Source organism: Cucurbita pepo, chromosome 18, assembly GCF_057944985.1.
Source record: "Cucurbita pepo subsp. pepo isolate OVF chromosome 18, ASM5794498v1, whole genome shotgun sequence".
Taxonomy (NCBI): Eukaryota; Viridiplantae; Streptophyta; class Magnoliopsida; order Cucurbitales; family Cucurbitaceae; genus Cucurbita; species Cucurbita pepo.
Genome location: NC_141815.1, coordinates 7,652,011 through 7,671,402, shown reverse-complemented (window position 1 = coordinate 7,671,402; position 19,392 = coordinate 7,652,011). Strand labels below are relative to the sequence as shown.

The window sequence follows — 19,392 nt, the reverse complement described above, 5'->3', positions numbered from 1 at the left end:
ATAGACCTATGAGCTCCCGATTGCTATAAACCTGATGCATTTCAATTCATTTGAAAAGATGGTAATTTTCCTTCTTCTCCAAAGTTCTTTCTTAACATGCAAAATAATTTGGATTGAAGAGACCTAATAGTGGAATGATTTTTTCTGAAATAGATGACTCTTTCAAACAATGAGGTCCGAGTCCCCAAAAAGAAAGTCTCGATGAAAGGAAAAGGGAGGAATCCTCTAGGAGGTGGGAATCCTTTACCAAGAAAGGGCAATGGAGGGTCTCTATAGCCATTGAAACTACCATGTCTCTTGAATTAATTCCTACTAGGAATATTCACAAGCACCATACAAAGAGGAACAAATGATACATGAAGATGATGGTGCCTACCAAATATCATCCTTCGGAAAGGAATGATTGTGGAGGATTAATTATGAAAACCGCAGTAAAAATGTAGTCGCTAAAGTCAAAGTACCTGTTAATGGAAGACTTCCCAATGGATGAGATCTCTGACTCTGCTTCTCACTCAAACCACCGTAAAAATGCCCCTAATATGTGCAACAAGGTCAATATAATTCGACTGAGTTGATGATATGATATCTTAAAGCTATTGTCGCTAAAGTCAAAGTACCTGTTAATGGAAGACTTCCCAATGGATGAGATCTCTGACTCTGCTTCTCACTCAAACCATAGTAAAAATGCCCCTAATATGTGTAACAAGGTCAATATAATTTGACTGAGTTGATGATATGATATCCTAAAGCTATTGTCACTAAAGTCAAAGTACCTGTTAATGGAAGACTTCCCAATGGATGAGATCTTTGACTCTGCTTCTCACTCAAACCACTGTAAAAATGCCCCTAATATGTGTAACAAGGTCAATATAATTCGACTGAGTTGATGATATGATATCCTAAAGCTAATGCAACAATGGAATGTCAAGATAACTGTGCGAAAGGAAACAGACTACTAGTTTTGAACCCATTGCTTTAATGCCTTCCATTCCTCCTTCAATCTCTTTCTCTCTCTTCTTCCATTTTCTCTTTTTCTTCTCCCTCCTCCGTCTTCTCACAGCCCCTCTCTTGCCGGCCTTGTTATTTGTAATACTTGTTCAATGGACTTGAAATGAGCGAGTAATACTTGATTCCATCGACTGACTTAACGGTTCCAGAAAAGAAATCTAACTATAACCCCTTCTATTAGGGAAGGGCTCTTGATTCAACGCACTTCCACTTTAGTGTCCAAATCGATACTTTTATTTTCTCTCGAATCATAGTAATATTTTTTAATTAAATCATTGTTGAATTAAGGCATAATAGTTGCAGATGTTATAGGCATAATAGTTGGTATGATATTGTACGGTCCTCCTTATTAAGGGGCAAATAGAGGGAACACGTGCAAAATCTAAAAACATCCCAGATACTGATAGTTGACTTTTGATGCATTGATACAGATGTACATTCAAATAATTTAGTTGACTTTTGATGAGACAAAATTGCTCATGCAGGGAGGTAATTGAAGTTGTTCATCATTGACAAACCATTCATCAAATTGAAAATGACCTAAAAGATTGTGATTAACGGATGCAACAACTATTATACCAAAGGAAACAATAACTAGAGAAAATCATATCAATGCAACTACCACACCAAGAGAAAGAATATAACTAGAGAACTACCAAATCAATATAATTATTATACCAGGACAACAATATAACTAGGAAACTATTATATCAATGCAACGATTAAACCAAGGAAACAATATAACTAGGGAACAATCATATCAATACAACTATTATATCAAGGGAAAGAAGGGAAACCATCATATATCAACGCAACTATTAAAACAAGGAAACAATATAGACTAGAACAACCATATCAATGCAAATATTATACCAAGGAAAACAATATAACCCAAAAAAAAAAAAAAAAAAAAAAAAAAAACTACAATATCAATGCAAATATTATACCAATGAAGACTAATATACCTAATGGGAACCATCATATCAACGCAACTATTATACCAAAGGAAATAATATAACTACGAGAACCACCAAACAATTATTAAACCAAGGAAAAATATTACTAGGGAACAACCATATCAATACAACAATTATACCGAGGAAAAAAATATAACAAAAAAAAACTACAATATCAATGCAACTATTATACCAAGGGAAAGAACTGGAACCAAAAGAAGTGGAACCGTCATATCAACGCAACTATTATACCAAGGGAAACAATATAACAAAAAACTATCATATCAATGCAACTATTATACCTAAGGAAAGAAGGGGAACCGTCATATCAATACAACTATTATACCAAGGGAAAGAAGGGGAACCGTCATATCAACAAGTAAACCAAGGAAACAATATAACTAGGGAACAACAATATCAATGCAACTATTTACCAAGGAAAAGAAGTGAAACCATCATATCAACGCAACTATTATACCAAGGGAAACCATATAACCAAAAAACTACTATATCAATGCAATTATTATGTCAAGAAAAAGAAGGGGAACCGTCATATCAATACAACTATTATACCGAAGAAAACAATATAACAAAAAAAACTACAATATCAATGCAACAAATATACCAAAGGAAAGAAGGGACCGTCATATCATCACAACTATCACCAAGGGAAACAATATAACAAAAACCTTATATCAATACAACTATTATATCTAGGGAAAGGGAAAGAAGGGGAACCATCATATCAATGCAACTGTTATACTAAGGGAAAGAAGGGGAACCATTGTATCAATGCAAAAGGGAACCATCATATCAATGCAACTATTACCAAAAAGAAATAATATAACTAGGAAACCAACATATATTGGTAACTAATTAAACCAAGGAAACAATATAACTATGAAATAACCATATCAATACAACTATTATACCTAGAGAAAGAAAGGGAACCGTCATGCCAATGCAACTATTATATTAAGGGAAAGAAGGAGGAACCATCATATCAATGCAACTATTACCAAAGGAAATAATATAACTAGGAAACCACTATATCAATGCAACTATTAAACCAAGGAGACAATATAACTAGGGAACAAATTAAACTAAGGAACAACCAAATCAATGCAACTATTATACCAAGGAAAATAATATAACTAAAAAAACTATGCAACTTTAATACAAAGGGAAAGAAGGGGTATCATATCAACGCAATTATTATACCAAGGGAAACAATATAACCAATATAACCAGAAATCTACTATACCAAGGCCAATATAACAAAAAAAAAACTACAATATCAATGCAATTTTTTTTTTTTTTTTTTATAAGAATCAATGCAACTATTATACCAAGGGAAAGAAGAGGTATCGTCATATCAATGCAAATATTATACCAAGGAAAAGAAGGGGAACCATCATATCAACACAACTATTATACCAAGGGAAACAATATAACCAAAAAACTACTATATCAACTAAACCTAGGGAAAGAAGGGGAACCGTCATATATCAATGCAACTATTATACCAAATGAAATAATATAACTAGGGAACCACCATATCAATGCAATTATTAAACCAAGGAAACAATTAACTAGGGAACAACCCTATCAATGCAACTATTATACAAAGGAATATAATATAACCAAAAAATTACAATATCAATGCAACTATATACCAAGGGAAAATAAAGGAAACCATCATATCAATGCAACTATTATACCAAGGTAAACAATGTAACAAAAAAGCTACAATATCAATGCAACTATTATACTAGAAAAAATATAACAAAAAAAACTACCATAATGCAACTATTATACAAAGAGAAAGAAAGGGTTAAGTTCGGTGCTATAATATAGGAATCCACGAACATAACTCGACAACAAATACAATTAAGACGGTATCTACAACGATGGGCTAGCCTATTATGTATTTTTCGTTTAGCCAAATGTTACATAACATTACCGAGGGATCTATCACCTAATCTACGAAAAGAAAAAGAAACAAACGAATTAAGGGGGGAAAATAGAAAATGTTTAATGTTATAACAAATATGTTTACGTTGTTAGATCGAGTCCATCGATCGACGAAGGCCACTGTAGACTGCTTTCCTGAAAAGTGGGTGTGAATCTTCAGATAAGACTTCTGCATCCAACTTCTCAATGTGTGGCCATATCTGTGCACATCACAATGAAAATGGTTCAAGTAAAAAACAATTTATTCTGATAGTTTCGGAAATGAATCATCAAAACTTTTTTCATGATTTTGAGATCCCACGTCAATTGGGGAGGAGAACGAAATATTGTTTATAAGGGTATGGAAACCTCTCCCTAGCAAACGCGTTTTAAAAAACCTTGAGGGAAAGTCCGAAAGGGAAAACCTACATAGGACACTATCTGCTAGCAGTGGGTTTGGACCATAACAATGATTAACAATCCTGAAAGCATGGCACTGTATGAAACGAAAAATACCTCGGAAGCGTATTGCCTTGAGAAGGCCTTGACATATCCCAAGGTTGTTAAACACCACTGTTCATTTTCACCTACAGTGTAGGCATGCTCTGTACTACCATTCAAATGACTGCAAAATAAAGAAAATGTTGTGATTTCATGATTGAGATTAAAGGAAATGATTTCATGATTGGATCGTTGTAGTATCGACGAGAACACCTTTTTTCAGGTTTTGAATCCTCATTGTCCATCTCCATCTCCATGGCTGATGGTTCTTCAAGGTCCATAGCAGTCGCACCAGCAGGATTAACAGACTTCAAATCCTGCAGGGTTCGTGCGCTAGATGCAGCTGGAAGGCGTTCTGTCAATATACTGGAAAACCCTTTGTACAAAGATAGAAATAATGTCTGCACACGGAAACGATTAGTTAAAACGGGAAAGTGATACGGTGTTACGTTGTGAACTCTACGGCAGATGCAACAGAATCGAGAATACTGACATTAATGTGTCCAGATTTAACGAAAGAGGTGCAAATTATTTTAGTCTTGAAATTAATACCTCGTTCTCCTCAAGAGCTCGGGTAAGAAGAGCTTCTTTGGCCTCTAAAGAGTTTCGTATCGACATCTCCTGCTCTTTCGCTTTTCCAGCATAAGCTTTCAATCGCTTTGTTCTCACGGGATTCTCTCCCATAACAGGTTCACCATCCACAAGTGTGAGCTTTGATTCAGCAGCATTCAATTCCTCCTGTGTCTTAGCAACAGCTTCTTCAGCTGCAACAATATCTTTCTTCAAGGAGGATATTTCTTTTTTAAGATCAGAAATACGATTATACGTCTTGCATAACGCATTTCTCAGTATCTGTACAAGAGATAATAACGTAAAAAATAGTTAAGCAACTTATTTCCATCTGCAGTGAAGTAGCCAAAAAAAATGGCAATATGTACCTCCCATGGACGATCTGATGTATGATATTGCTCGACGTTTTCTGCAGAAAAGATCCATTTGATGACGGATAAATTGGATAATAACCTATAACCCATCATTCTATCAATTGTTATTGCCGTCATTTGAGTATTATTCTTCCAGTAAGAACCCACTTCAGATATAAGCAAGACCTGCTTATCCTGATCATGGCATATTCTTGAAATAACTTGTCCATATCTCTCCAAGACTGTTATCAAATGAGTGAAACTCTTCGACCCAATATCTAGAAGAGTTTGCACAACCACCACGAGAGAAATATCTGAACCATGCTTGGGAATAACATTCTCATCCAACCATGAAATTACGTCACGTGCTGCAGCCCGTCCCTTCACCATATTGCACAATTCAGCAGAAAGTGCATGTTGCTCACTTTTTTCTCCGTCTTCGGTAGCAAATTTGAAGTTTGGTCCACCCTTGGGAGGTAGCAACTCTTCTAAACCAGGTGCAGTCTCAATGCTCTACATATGCTCAATATACTTGACATGTCAGAAAACAAAGTGAAAAAGCAGGAAGAATAAGCTCATATTTACTCCATTATTCTGATTTTTCAAGCATATACAAATATTATGTTGGAATATCCCAGAGGATTATAGTCACCGTTTGGTGGGTGGATACTCTGTCACACCTTGTTTTTCTCATGTTGACTGATGAATACATTACGAATTTACTATGAAGGACTACTGTAACGGCCCAAATCCACCGCTAGCAGATATTGTCCTCTTTGGGCTTTCCCTTTTGGGCTTCCCCTCAAGGCTTTAAAACGCGCCTGCTAGGGGAAGGTTTCCACACCCTAATAAATGGTGGTTTGTTCTCCTCCCCAACCAATGTGGGACATCACAATCCACCCCCTTCGGGGCTCAGCGTCCTCGCTGGCACTCTTTCCTTCCTCCAATCGATGTGGGACCGCCCCCAAATCCACCCCCCTTTGGGGCCCAGCGTCCTTACTGGCACACCGCCTCGTGTCTACCCCCTTCGGGGAACAGCGAAAAGGCTGGCACATCGTCCGATGTCTGGCTCTGATACCTTTTGTGATGTCCCACATTAGTTGGGGAGGAGAACAAACCACCATTTATAAGGGTGTGGAAACCTTCCCCTAGCAGACGCGTTTTAAAGCCTTGAGGGGAAGCCCGAAAGGGAAAGCCCAAAGAGGACAATATGTGCTAGCGGTAGATCTGGGTCGTTACAACTACTTTGTTTTACAAAACATGCCGAGTACAAATATCAGAATAATAGTATATGTGAGAATAAAGAAAAAAAGTCAACAGTTTCAAGCATGATAAATACCTGCTTTATTTTATCCCAATATGATAGACGGACCTCCCTATCCAGAACCTCTTTCACAAACACTCGCTGGGGGGCCCATTTTGGAAGTTCTAATACGTGAGCCCATTCATCCCATGGCCATATAAATTGAAAATTTGATCTGCGTAAACGGTGGCAGAAACAATGTAAATATCCAGGTAATCTAACTTTAAAAGGAGAGCATAATGTTTTCAGTATGATGCAAGCATCCCAACAATGGCACTTCAAAAGAGATTGCATGACTGAGGGTAATCCCAAAACCTCTCACAAGTGATAAAGACACAAAACTTATATGCCATGCCAAAGAATGGGAAGTTTGAAACTCATTAAAAATATTTCAGTATTAGATGTAGAAGCAAATAGAAGTCACAGACAGAACTGTTAAACATTTATTCTTTTGGACTGGAGCTGTAATTTGTTTCGGTAGTGTCGTTTGAGTTGTTTTACATAAATTTAAAAGGTATAATAATACGAGAACTCCAAAACTGGCCCATAACACATTATCGCAAGAAAGTTAACACAGTCACATATGATCGTGAATTCTTTAGTGTTCGCAAAGTACAAACTTACAAATGGTGTGAAAACCAAAGTATCAACCGTATACGACACTCCATGTCTAAATCAGCTATTTTCTCAAATAAGGCACGAACTGCACCAGCTACAACGGCAGGAAATGCCCCAGGAAGAGCCTATATATACCTCATAGACATATATTTTCACAAATAAGAATTTTTGGTCAAAAAGGAAAAGAAAAGGAAAAGGAACAAACGATAATTATACTAGAAAAAAGAAAAGGGAAGGAAACAAGATAGAAGAACACATTTACAATAACAAAAGCACGTACCTTGCAAAGGTCAATAATGACCAGCGTATAATAAATAGGCTTGAACGGTGGTTGTGGTAACATGAGTAACTGCAAATAATTCAATATTTTTGGGTAGAGAAGGTGAGAAGCAACTTGAGTGTCTCAAAAAAATCATAAGAATTCAAAATAAGAAAATAAAATTTTAACAGATGAAAGAAAACTCTTGAATTAGAAGAGCTCGAACTTTGGTTATGAGAATCTACCAATCAAGAAATTTGCCTCAATCAAACTCAAGCCAGAAGCAAGAATCCGAAAGATCTTTTGTTTTTTATAAGAAACATTTTGTGAAATTTACAAAACGGTTGAAAAGTCCATGACCACTATAAGCACGTTCTTAATTGGCTAAAATGGAAGCATGAACACATGTATAGAGGAGATTGGACAATTTAAACCAAGAAATAGCATAGATAAAATGGAAGCATGAACGCATGTTGCTCACTCTTTGCTTTTCTTAGGTTTCAGATTTCCTTTCACCTTTAAAATAATGAAGCCTTAAAGAATTCTTCATCCACGGCCTTGGGAGAACTTAAGTCTTTGGGAAATAGTTTTTGTGTAATTCCATAAAAGAATTTGGAATAGAAAAAATTAGGAGATGTTCAAAGACACAGATAGAGGCTCGGGGAAACTCGTGATCTAGTTACATTTGCTTCTTCCCCTCAGTCCACTTAATCTGTACACTTCGAGAATCATCCCTTCCCCTTAATGCCAATAAGAGATCCTTACGTTACTATTTTGCCTTTTAAGTTCTTGCCTTTTGTACATTTCCTTCTTTCATAAAATTGAAAAAAGGGAGAGAACAAAATCTTCAATAATTAACAAGAAAGATAAATGCATACCTGCGAGAAAATTGTCTCTGCCATAAGATACTCATATCTAAAAGGTACAGGAAGGCCAACCATGAAAGATGCACATTCCTTTCGACTAGCTTTGCATGAAACAAGAAAACAAAAAATCATTGTAATATGTTGCATTTCAGCTAATTGAAATGTAAAAATGTTATATTATATAAATAATATTTCATTCCATAAAAACACTAGAACTCTACACTTTGTTCTTAAAATAGAGCTAATTGAATGGTAAAAGAATTTACAAGCAGACCAGTCCCCAGAGAGCACAAGAGCATTCACATTTGGTTCCTAAGTTAAACTTGGAGGAGCCGTCCATTCCCCCAGGTGGCTTGGAATTAAAAGGACAAGTGATATCATTGACGTTTCTAATATAATATATAAGAGAATGTTTGAATATACAGTGTAGAGGAGAGTGCACAATCAGAATGAAGCAATAAATACTATGAGAACAAGACATACAATCTGTGGAACCCATAGTTAGGAACATTTTGAACCTCCTTTGACAATTAGATAAATAACAGAAAAACTAATTTATCTTGAAGGAACCTACTGTTCGTTTCTTTCCAACTAAACCATGAAAGAGCAATCACCAAAGTCTTTCCCTATAAATCCTTTGCATCTCCAATAACATATGACCAAGAATTTTGACGGTATACCAGTAACTTGAAAGGAAATTTCCCATGTTTTCCTTCAATTTTTTGAGAACAACTGACAGCTTCTCTTTGAAAAGCATGCTAATATCTAGTGATTTTAAGTGCATAATGATACCGGCCACCTGATCGTGTTATCAAAAACAAAGTTCTCAAACCTGATTAATCGGCCATATCTTGAAAAGGGAAAGTTCCATGCTCTTATACCAGTATTCATTCTTAAATTACAGATTCCTTCCATGAACCAAACTGATTAATCAGCATAACTTGGAAGAGGGAAAGTTTCATGCTCTTGTATTAATTCTTAAATTATAGATTTGGAGAAACTAACGAACCAGCCATTGAAGAAAAGAAGCACATCAAGAAGATACTCCTCCACGACAAAGCGATCAATAGGTTGCACATCCTGCATCAACAAAGGTCCAAGAAACACGATTCAATTGAGGACCACATACAAGTCTGGTAATATGCCGTGTAGTCATAAACCAACAAAAAATTATAACAAGAAAGAACAAATAATGAAACTGTTTTTTTTTTTTTTTTTTTGGTAAGAAACCAAACTTTCGTCGAGAAAAATGAAAGAATGTACAATGACATAAAACAACAAGCCCAACAAATCTAAGTATCAACAGGGACTTTAGAAGAAAGTACAAAAGGACCTTGCAGATGATCTAGCATTGCAACCCGCAAATGTTGAAGTTGGTTGTTATTATGTTTGGGAGAAAATATAACAAAACTTAGTATCAAAAGGATAAAATAAAGCATGGATATGTTGGACACGATTCAAGAAGGGAATTTTTTTTTTAATAATAGTTCTTGACGGGAAGTATTACAACACATACAGAATTGTATATAAATGTAAATATCCTATATATAGGACTCCATAAGTTACTTTCATCTGTCCTTTATCATGATGTGATGTACTATTAGTTTGTAGCTCTCATATATGTTACTATATCCATCTAGTAAAAGGAATAGTATTGAGTACTCACTCATAGTGTAATGTTACCAAAAAGTTTTTTTGATTGAGACCAATAAAACAAATTTAGTCAAATCTAACATAACTCTTTACCCAAAGTCTTCTTAACATATTTGTGGATAATATTCACAAGTCAAGACAGAACGAAAGATATTAATGCCACAAAATACAATAGTACCTCAAATTTACTTGATGGAAATATATTAAGTCGACGTATCCTTTGAGGATAATTCAACTCTGCAGCATACTTCTGTTTACCATAAGTAATGTCAGAAAGTGTTAAAGGTGGATCAGGTTGCTCCGGACAGCTGATGGTTCCAAATTCATGAGACTTCCCAGCAACTAGCTGAGCTTCAAATAGAAGGTGAGGTCTTGGAACTATCACATAAAGAAAAGATCAATAATTACTGAAAATACAAATCTACTTGATAATGGAAGAAGCAAAAGAAATGATCATCAACTTCTTAAAAGTAAAATGTACTAATTCAACACTTATCATTCGTTGCTTCCTTTGCTACTTATTATTTTCAACTACCCATTAAGAAGGAAAAGAAAAAAAGGAAGAAAAAAGATGTGTCACTTCCAAGTGGCTAGCAACTTGCAAGCTTCAAAAGGTCTTGGTTCAAAATTGAATTAACTACCATGGAACTTTACCAAACTTAACTCTACACCAATGACCCATATTTGCTTTTATAGTTATTTAGATATGAACCGTTGAGCCCCCATAGGGAATCTACAATAGAACCTCGCTCTTTAGGATCTCCTAAGCTATTTGGAGATTAAGACCAAGTTTTTCTTCCCTGGATTGCTGATACCATAGATAGCTAGAAAAGCCAAGCACAATCAATGGATCCTAGTGTTCTACTAAATTTGAAAATACCAAAGAATCAGTTGTGCTCCTTGCCATATTTGCCTTCAAGAAAATTGTGCATAAGCCATTGTCCTCTTTTGGACATCCATGTCTCCTCTTAGTTTGAATCATCCTTGAACAGCCTCAACCAAACCTTCTGCTTAAAACACTTCCAAAGGGCAGCAAAAGTCTCTTTGGACACTCATGCCCGGGAGATCACCAATAAAACTTCACTGCCTTCTGGCTTCTTCAAAGAAACCACCTTTTACAGGGTCGTCCAATTTCCCTTTTTTTATAGGAAAGTGAAACCATTTCATTAACTTGAAATAGATATACAAAAGAAATCCTATAGTTAATTTCAAAAAACACCTCCAATGTGATATGAAAGTAGTTAAGCTGTAATTACAAAAAGGTGAAACCAATTAACATCTTAGGACATCCTTGCACACCTTGTTATCCTGAGTACAAGAAAACTCCTGTTAGAACAAGAGTTGCTATCATGTGCCGTAAGAACAAAAGTTGAAATCATGTCCCACTAAAGTAGACAGAGAAAGCCAGTCCTCAGAGTCATCAAGCTAGGATAGTACGCCATCAAGATCTTGTTAAGGGGCATGAATTCTTCAACAAGAGCCTTTTCCCGGCATACTCATCACTACTTGGCTGAGAGAGAAGAGTTGCCAAACTTTTTACTTTTCACAATGGCAAACAATTGTTATTATTATCATCATTAGCAGGAATTCCTATAACTAGTAAGACGCATGGAGGTTCCAACCGAAATATAGCTCAGAGGAGAAGGCCCATGTTACCTTCTGTCAAAGACTTAATCTCTTGCCCCACATTTGTTAAAAAAAACCAAATGTGGGGGTAATCAAACTCTGAAGAGGTATACTAGACCACAGAATCCCATATACTATCTCTATTCCTAGCCACTTCATATAACGTTCATTTATTTCTTTCACCTCAAATGATCAAAATGATAGATTTAACAGCATTGACCCAAATAATAAGAGCTATCTTTTCTAGAGCCCTCAAATCTAATGGAGGAAGCCGAACAAAAATATACTTGCCTCCCTGGATGGGAGAAATAAAGCCATGGCCATTCTCGTCACTAAACTATTTCACTTTCCCATTGACCCTCTCTCCCATTTCTCAATCCCTCGCTGCCCAACTGTAAAACCTTAACACTCACATCTCTCATTTAGGTCTCTTCGGGGCTATAGGGATACAAAAAAGGATTATCGCAAAGAAGATTATTAATAACATTGTTGATGATTACCCTACTGCTAGTAATATTTCATTGATTCTAGAAAACCCAAATTCAAAAAACTGAGCAGACAGAGACAAAACTAGCTAGCTGGGTTTCATTACAAGAAGATATTGAACTGCTATACATCATCAAAGGCAATTATACTCTTGCAACTCAGTTATCTTGAGTCCCACTGAGAGTACTCCCAGAAGTACCAAAGCATCTAACGGGAATATCAAATATGAAAGAAAATATATGGATTCTTGATGTACATGGGGTTCTCAAAATTTTAGTATACCAATCCATCATCTCGTATACTTGAAGCACTTCTATGTATGGAATAATTTCCCTTTTTTTCCTTGTACGACAGGATAACATTGAAACATAAAAGGACCAGAGGAAATAACCAAACTAAAGCCCAAAGTTGAAGAAAATCACCACTATCCACTTTCCATCCATCAGTAGATAACGTTTGTATGCGACTCCATAAATCTTCTAAAAAATCCTGAAACAACCACATAAAGAAAAGGATTCATGAAATAAATGTTGCTAATTTCGTAACAACAATGTGAAGAAACTAAATTTCTCTATTTTAAGCCCTGGTGGGACATGGGGAGGAGGGTACAGACGGGAGGGAAGACATGGTTGAAGGTTTTTCTCCATGGAATGGTTTGTAATTAAAATTCTTTTACTGTTGCTTATGCAATTTTCTCTTTTTTTTTACAGTTTCTAAAGGCCACTGGTTTTTACTTTAAAGTCACCTAGAATTTAGTTGGGGGTTGTTAATCCTAAATTAGGACTTCCTAACTGCCATAGAATAACTTCGATCCTGTACCCAAATGTTTCAATATTTTAATTCTCTGCTTCTAAATACTATGCTTTATTGTAAGAGGAAACTCAGAAAACCTTGTATTAATCTAAAGCCTAACTAAACAGATAGGGGAGATGAGATATCCTCACTTACCAAAAGGGTTTAGAAACATTAAGCTGCCTTCTGAACAATCCTTTCGTTTTACTTTACAACTTCTAATATTTATTTTTAAATCTTAGCAAAATCGAAAAATAAATAGATTTTAAGATACTCATTTTTTATTTTTAAAATGTGTTTATGATTTTAAGAGCGTTTTTAGAAAATATGGATGAGAAAACAAAGAAATCTTTGATAAATAATTTTAACGTTTAAAAAAAAAAAAAAAAAAATTATCTTCAGTTCCAATCATAAAGTAAAATCTCCAGGCTGAAATAATACAGGTTTCCCATTTTCTTTTTCTTTTTCTTTTGCTTTTTTTAGATATAATGTAAGAAGAATATGGATTCCTAGAAACTAAATGATCATAGAGAATTCTTCTGGTCCACATGAGCTGTTTGTTCAAAGGCTTGTTAAGTTGAGAAAACAAGTTACAGAAAATACAGAAAGAGGGTAAGGGCAAGTGTTAGCATATTGAAAAGAGACCAAGAGCATCGCCATCGTTGACAAGACAGTCATAATTTACAAACCGGATAATTCTGGGATTCACAAACCTGGCTAGACTGAGTTGACAGATATGACTAAAGGGGTTGCCGTATATATATGTACATATAAATAAATAATAAATAAAAATCTAGCCGACCTGAAACAGATTAGAAATTGAGTAGAATGCTTAGAATTTTTTTTTTTTTTTTTTTTTTTTTTTTTTTTTTTGGTAAGAAACCGCACTTTTTTAGAGAAATGGAAGTATATACAAGGGCAAACAAAAAACTAGTTCCAGAAAAGAGAAGTCCAACCTAGCTATATAAAAAGGCACTGCTACTCATAACTAGTCAAACTTTCACCGGTAGTAAGCTTAGCATGACAATAATGAATAATCAAAACTAGTCAAATTATACCTTCTCGTTGAGAGTTTTCTCAACTTCACCATCATCCTCAAAAAAGGATAAGCCAGTGTCCAACGTATGCTTTCGAATGCTTAAGTAAGCTTCTACTCCAACCATAACCCTCTCAAGCTCTTCAGGAACTTGCTGCATATAAAAGCGAATTATCAATAGTAGGGGGCTCTTTGGCCAACATGGACATAGCTCAGCAGTTAACGTATCTCTATTTTCTCTAATACTTCGTAGGTTCGAATCTTCATCCAATGTGAGTTATAATATGCTAAAAATAGTAAAGCTCCTATAACAATTCTTTTAAAGCAATCAAATAGGAAAGTATATCAAAACAAGGCCCAATGTTCTAACGTAGGATATTAATCCAATTCGTAACAAGAATGAGAGAACAGTGTCGAGAAAGATGCTCACCACCCAATTTTCTAACCTAGGATATAACTCAATTCATAACAAGAAATAAGAATGAGAGAAAAGGACAGTATTGAGAAAGATGGTCCATTAAGTAAAGACATTATTCAGAGATGAAATAACAATACCTCAACCAGTTCAGCGCCTCCCCAGGGAAAACAAGATAGAATGCAAGTAATGTAAAAGTCAGCACAAGCCTGCCATGCAGGGTTTCCCTTTTCATCATCCACTATTGTGGCAGCTGAAGATAATAATGTCTCAAAAACAACAACTAGAGATGTGGACGTCAGGACTTTACTGCTCATCTACGTAAGACAACAGAAATGCTTAGAAGATCAGAATATTCTCTCGAGAAGACAAAATCAAAACTCTAAGATGTTAGGCTTTCTAATTTTGAAAAATGATAATAATCAGTCATAAAAAAGTATGTTGTGATAGCAAAATCAAGCATACCAATGCGGTTAGAAAGCGTAACAAAATCCGGATCTTGTGGCAATCTCCAGAGTTTAAGGCATCCTGAGAAAGAACTAAGAGTAAGAACAACAAAATATCTCTGATAAAATAATTGAAATTTGTATAGTATGAATGGAAGTCAGACATCCCAAAAACATTTAATTTATTGCTCTTCTATTGTCGGCACTAACATAAGAGTAATCATACAACAACTAGTACTCGTCCTAAATTGCACTATGATTATGTTATTCTTGGATATAGTATGTTTTCAACACAGGTGTGATAAATATTAATCTTTAAGGCATTATTCTATTGCTATTATTTATTTTATAAATTTAAACTACATGCTTCTTTTTTTTTTTTTTTTTTGTAAACTTACACGTTTAGCCCCTAAACTTTCAAGGTTATATCAACTAAGTCTCTACGCTTTAAAAATGTATAATAGATCCCAGGATTTTCAATTGTATCTAAATAGTTTCTTGATCTATTCAATAATTTTTTTCAAAGACATGAACCTATTGACACTCGGTCCTAACATTTCAATTTTGTGTTCTCCGTAAATATTAAAAAATGTTGAATAGGTTAAAAATTTAGATAGGAAATTGAAGGTTCAAAAATCTATTAGACACAAAATCGAAAATTCAAGAATTTATCATACACAAAATCAAAAGTTTAAAGACTAATTACACACTTTTTAAAGTTCAAAGACTTGTTACACACTTTTTACAGAAGAAGGCAATTGCTAGTATTTAGGGCCTAGAACGAAACGATTGGGTCACCTCTTATCCTATAGGCGGAGCCACAAAGCAAGACCCGGCCTTGGTTTGATGTAGCAAAGAAGATTGTTGTTTTTATAAAATAAAACTTATGAATGTTAGAAAGGGCAATGGTAGAATAATCAAATTTTGGAAAGACAGATGGATTGGAGCTTCTTCCACTATTAAGCATGACTTCCCAAATCTTCTCAACGTCTCTTGAAGCCTAACAACAAAGAGGCAAAAGGTTGGAACCCGATAAAATAGAAGTCACTTAATGCAATTTCTTACTCGAAAGATGGCATAGGCATGGAAACACTCATGAAGTGGTTTATCATCCCTCCACCCATCTTCCCAAAAGTAAACATTTGAGCCCTCCCCAATGAAGCATTGAACAAATGAGGAAAAGGACAGGAAGCCCAAAGCAATTGCTTTCCAAAGATTTCTATTAGGCACTATGAAACCACCATCTGCAACCCACTTGAAAGGGGGCAGATGCAGGTCATACTGACTCACAATAACTTAGTGCCGCAAAGAGTCAAACTTCATGAAGAACCATCGCCACAACCATTTCACTAGCAGAGCCTCATTATGTAATATCAAGCTCCCATTACCTAGATCACCTAATTCCACCGGCCTCACCACAACCTACCAATTAACCAAATGTGACCCACCCCCATTATCCACACCTTCGAAGAAACTCTTCATCTCTCCTTCAATATTCATGCTCACAGAAACGAGAATCTTAAAGAGAGATAAGCAACAAGTGAGAACCCTACTTAACACAGATTGGATAAGAATGAGTTTTCTCCATTTTGAGAAGAAGAGCTTTCTCCAAAAAGACAACTGTTTCAAATCATATAGAATTTTGAATCCCGAAACATTTACCTTCGCGGATTACCTCCCAATGGAAGCCCAAAATAAGAGGACGAAAGTTGACCCACCTCACACCCAACCAATGAGGCCCAAACACTTAGCTTAGAATGAAAAGGGCTAAGGCCAAGTATAAATTTCCATCCTATTAATCTTAAGTTTCAAAGTCAATTCAAAAAGGGATTAAAAAAACCGTTGAAATTCCTCAAGAAATTTTTCTGCCCCAAACATAAGAAGATTGAATCATCTGTGAACTGAATGTGAGACAAACTAATTGACTCCTTCCCCATTTGGAACCCCTCAACCACCCCTTTTTCCACACCTAGCAACGCCAATCTTCTCAACACACCCACACTTGGATAAACAATAAGAAATAGTACTACGAAGGACTTTCCTCAACCTGTTCTCAAAAGTCTTAGCAATCATCTTATAAAAACTAGTGAGCAAACTAATGGGCCTAAAGTCTTTTACCCTGTTAGTGTTCTTTCTTGGAAATAAGGCACACATAGGTCTCGCTCATGCCTGTGTCAATAGTACCTCTCACAAAAAATCACTCAAAACTTTCCACATATTCTCTTTGATGCAATTCCAATAATCCTGAAAAAAAAGGCCATGGTACAATCGTCGTGCCTAGGGGACTTATTTCACCAGACCACCTTGTGAATAACCTCCTCAATAAAAAAAGGGGCATCAAACTGCTCCCTTTCCCTCTCTAAAATGGGACACCAGTCTAAGCCTTCTAGGAAGGGACTAGGGACACACGAGGGTGTAAAGATTAGAGAATTTAAAAGTGTCTTAATATAAAAAAGTTCTTACTACACTTCACTAAGACAATGACAATGCCAACTGCAAAATCACAAACCTGAAAACTTTGGTGGGTTTGCTCCACAATTTTCTTCACAAAGTCTTCATTTTCCAAATTTATCAATCCGATCTGTAGGCACAACAAGATAGACATAAGTCACTAACACAAACTAATACCATCATTGAGAATTATAAGTGTTGTGCCATGAAATATTTTAAGTGTGAGTAAAACACCTTCGTTTTTTTAAAAGATAAAAAACCACATTTTCATAGATAACGAAAGAATAACAAAGGATATATAAAATAAACAAGGGACACACAAAAAGATAGCCCCAGAAAAGAAGCCAAACAGCTTATTTCTTTTTTTAAGATAAATAAAACACATTTTCATAGATGAAATGAAAGAATATACAGAGAGAATATTTAATTGAGAAAAAAATCAGAACAGAGGGAGCCAAGGCAACAAAAACCAGACTAGGAAAAGGGGGAAAAGGGCTCCAAGAACTAAGAAAACTACAATTTTTATAAGGTGGTCTTTTTCTATACGGAACATACAATTTTGTTAAATCAAAAGAATGAATAAATGAAGAAGGGAAATGTCTGGCCTATGTAGCTCTAAAGACATTCTCCAATTGCAGCACAAACAACAAGCTAAAAAGAACGGAAAGGCAACAGCAAAAGGAAGGCTATTGCATTTTATAAATTTAAACCTCAATTTTGGTCTTTTTATGGGAAACATATAGAGAGTTCGTTAAACAAGAATTGTACAACTATAGAATACATGTAACAAATAATTGAGAAGTTAAAGCTAGATCGCACGACCTAACAACATAAGCTGATCAACGAAATACATAAATGAAAAGAAAATACATTCACTGGAGAACTGAAGGATGTAATGTACTTTACCAATGTCCCGTACAAAGGAGTCTTATGAGGCAATTGTTCAACACATTGCAGAAGGAACTGTCAAACGAGGAAAAAAAACAGTGTAAATACCATCAGCATAGAGTAGTTATTAGACAAAACTCACGTTTGCCACAAAGGGATACGACTTAAGAGATAACCAGCCAAAAAAGACTCAGTTCACACGTACTACTAACATAGTGATTCAACTAGTATAATTTCAACCAACACAAGAACTGCAAATTTTATCAACACCCAGATAAATTATAGAGAAAATAACGTGCAGAGGCAAGTGATTACAGGCAAAATTTCATCTCCATAGTGATCCAGCTCCCGCCGAATCGCTGCGAAGCAAGTTTCCTGCAAATCCCAGATAAAAATGAGCGACAAGTAATCGAATAGTGGAGTATAAATGGAAGGAGGGTAAGAGAGAGCCGAACAATGTGGTCTTTGAAATCGGAGGAGGTGCCGTATTCCGGGGACTTGTCGCCAATTCGGAGAAGAAGACTCTTCCAGCTGCTCATTACTGCCTAGAAGAAGGAAGGTGATTTTGTATAAGGAAAAATGAGGAGATGGTGAAGTGGGTTCGAATTACACGGGACTGCAGACGCCGATGAGTTTCCGGAGCAGGACAAGTCCGGCAGTGGAAGAAGTGCAAATGTGTAAAACCGGGAGACGCTCCCGTGGGGATTAGAAGGGTTTTGGGACCGAAATTACAGTTATCTCACGAACCCTAGAGTATGATGAATTAGGTACACACAGTGACCACCGTTCATTAGATCTTTTATTATAGTCAAATATATTATATAATTGAGTATAATTAATCTTCCAACCTAGTATAAATATCATATTTGACACTATCGGACACAAATATCTTGTACTTATTTATTATGCGTAAACATAAATATCTTGTATTTATTTATTCGGGTAATTTTAACAAATATATTTTAAAAAATTTTAAATTATTTTAGAGATAAAATAGAATATATTTTTATAAATACCTATAATATATTTTTATGAATTTAACAAAATACTAACTAGCACCACTAGTACCGTTGTTTTAGCAAATATATTTTAAAAATTTTAAAAATATTTTAGAGGTAAAATAAAATATAATTTTATATGTTTTAAAATTTTTAAAAATATTTTAGAGATAGTTTTACCAAATATATTTTAAAAAATTTAAAAATATTTGAG

The 19,392-nt window shown here is 35.3% G+C and overlaps 1 protein-coding gene across 1 annotated transcript; it reads right to left on the bottom strand.

The window, feature by feature from the left end:
• Nucleotides 1-3,760: 3,760 nt before the first annotated feature.
• Nucleotides 3,761-18,943, bottom strand: LOC111780082 (nuclear cap-binding protein subunit 1). The gene is made up of 19 exons (XM_023660360.2): nucleotides 18,636-18,943; nucleotides 18,496-18,555; nucleotides 18,199-18,255; nucleotides 17,351-17,422; nucleotides 14,861-14,923; nucleotides 14,536-14,712; nucleotides 14,003-14,134; nucleotides 12,575-12,641; nucleotides 10,219-10,418; nucleotides 9,397-9,467; nucleotides 8,400-8,484; nucleotides 7,543-7,611; nucleotides 7,269-7,387; nucleotides 6,681-6,819; nucleotides 5,357-5,854; nucleotides 4,971-5,270; nucleotides 4,632-4,819; nucleotides 4,434-4,542; nucleotides 3,761-4,138 (listed from the first exon to the last, which is right to left on the bottom strand). The coding sequence occupies exons 1-19, from the start codon at nucleotides 18,717-18,719 to the stop codon at nucleotides 4,028-4,030; spliced, it is 2,601 nt and encodes an 866-aa protein (XP_023516128.2). The 5' UTR covers nucleotides 18,720-18,943; the 3' UTR covers nucleotides 3,761-4,027.
• Between the last annotated feature and the right edge of the window lie 449 nt (nucleotides 18,944-19,392).

Coding starts and splice junctions, on each gene's coding strand:
- LOC111780082 (XM_023660360.2), bottom strand. CDS start 18,719: ATGAGCAGCTGGAAGAGTCTTCTTCTCCGAATTGGCGACAAGTCCCCG. Junction 14,713..14,860: donor TACGCTTTCTAACCGCATTG/GTATGCTTGATT, acceptor TGTCTTACGTAG/ATGAGCAGTAAAGTCCTGAC. Junction 10,419..12,574: donor TGGATGGAAAGTGGATAGTG/GTGATTTTCTTC, acceptor TTTATGTGATAG/TTCCAAGACCTCACCTTCTA.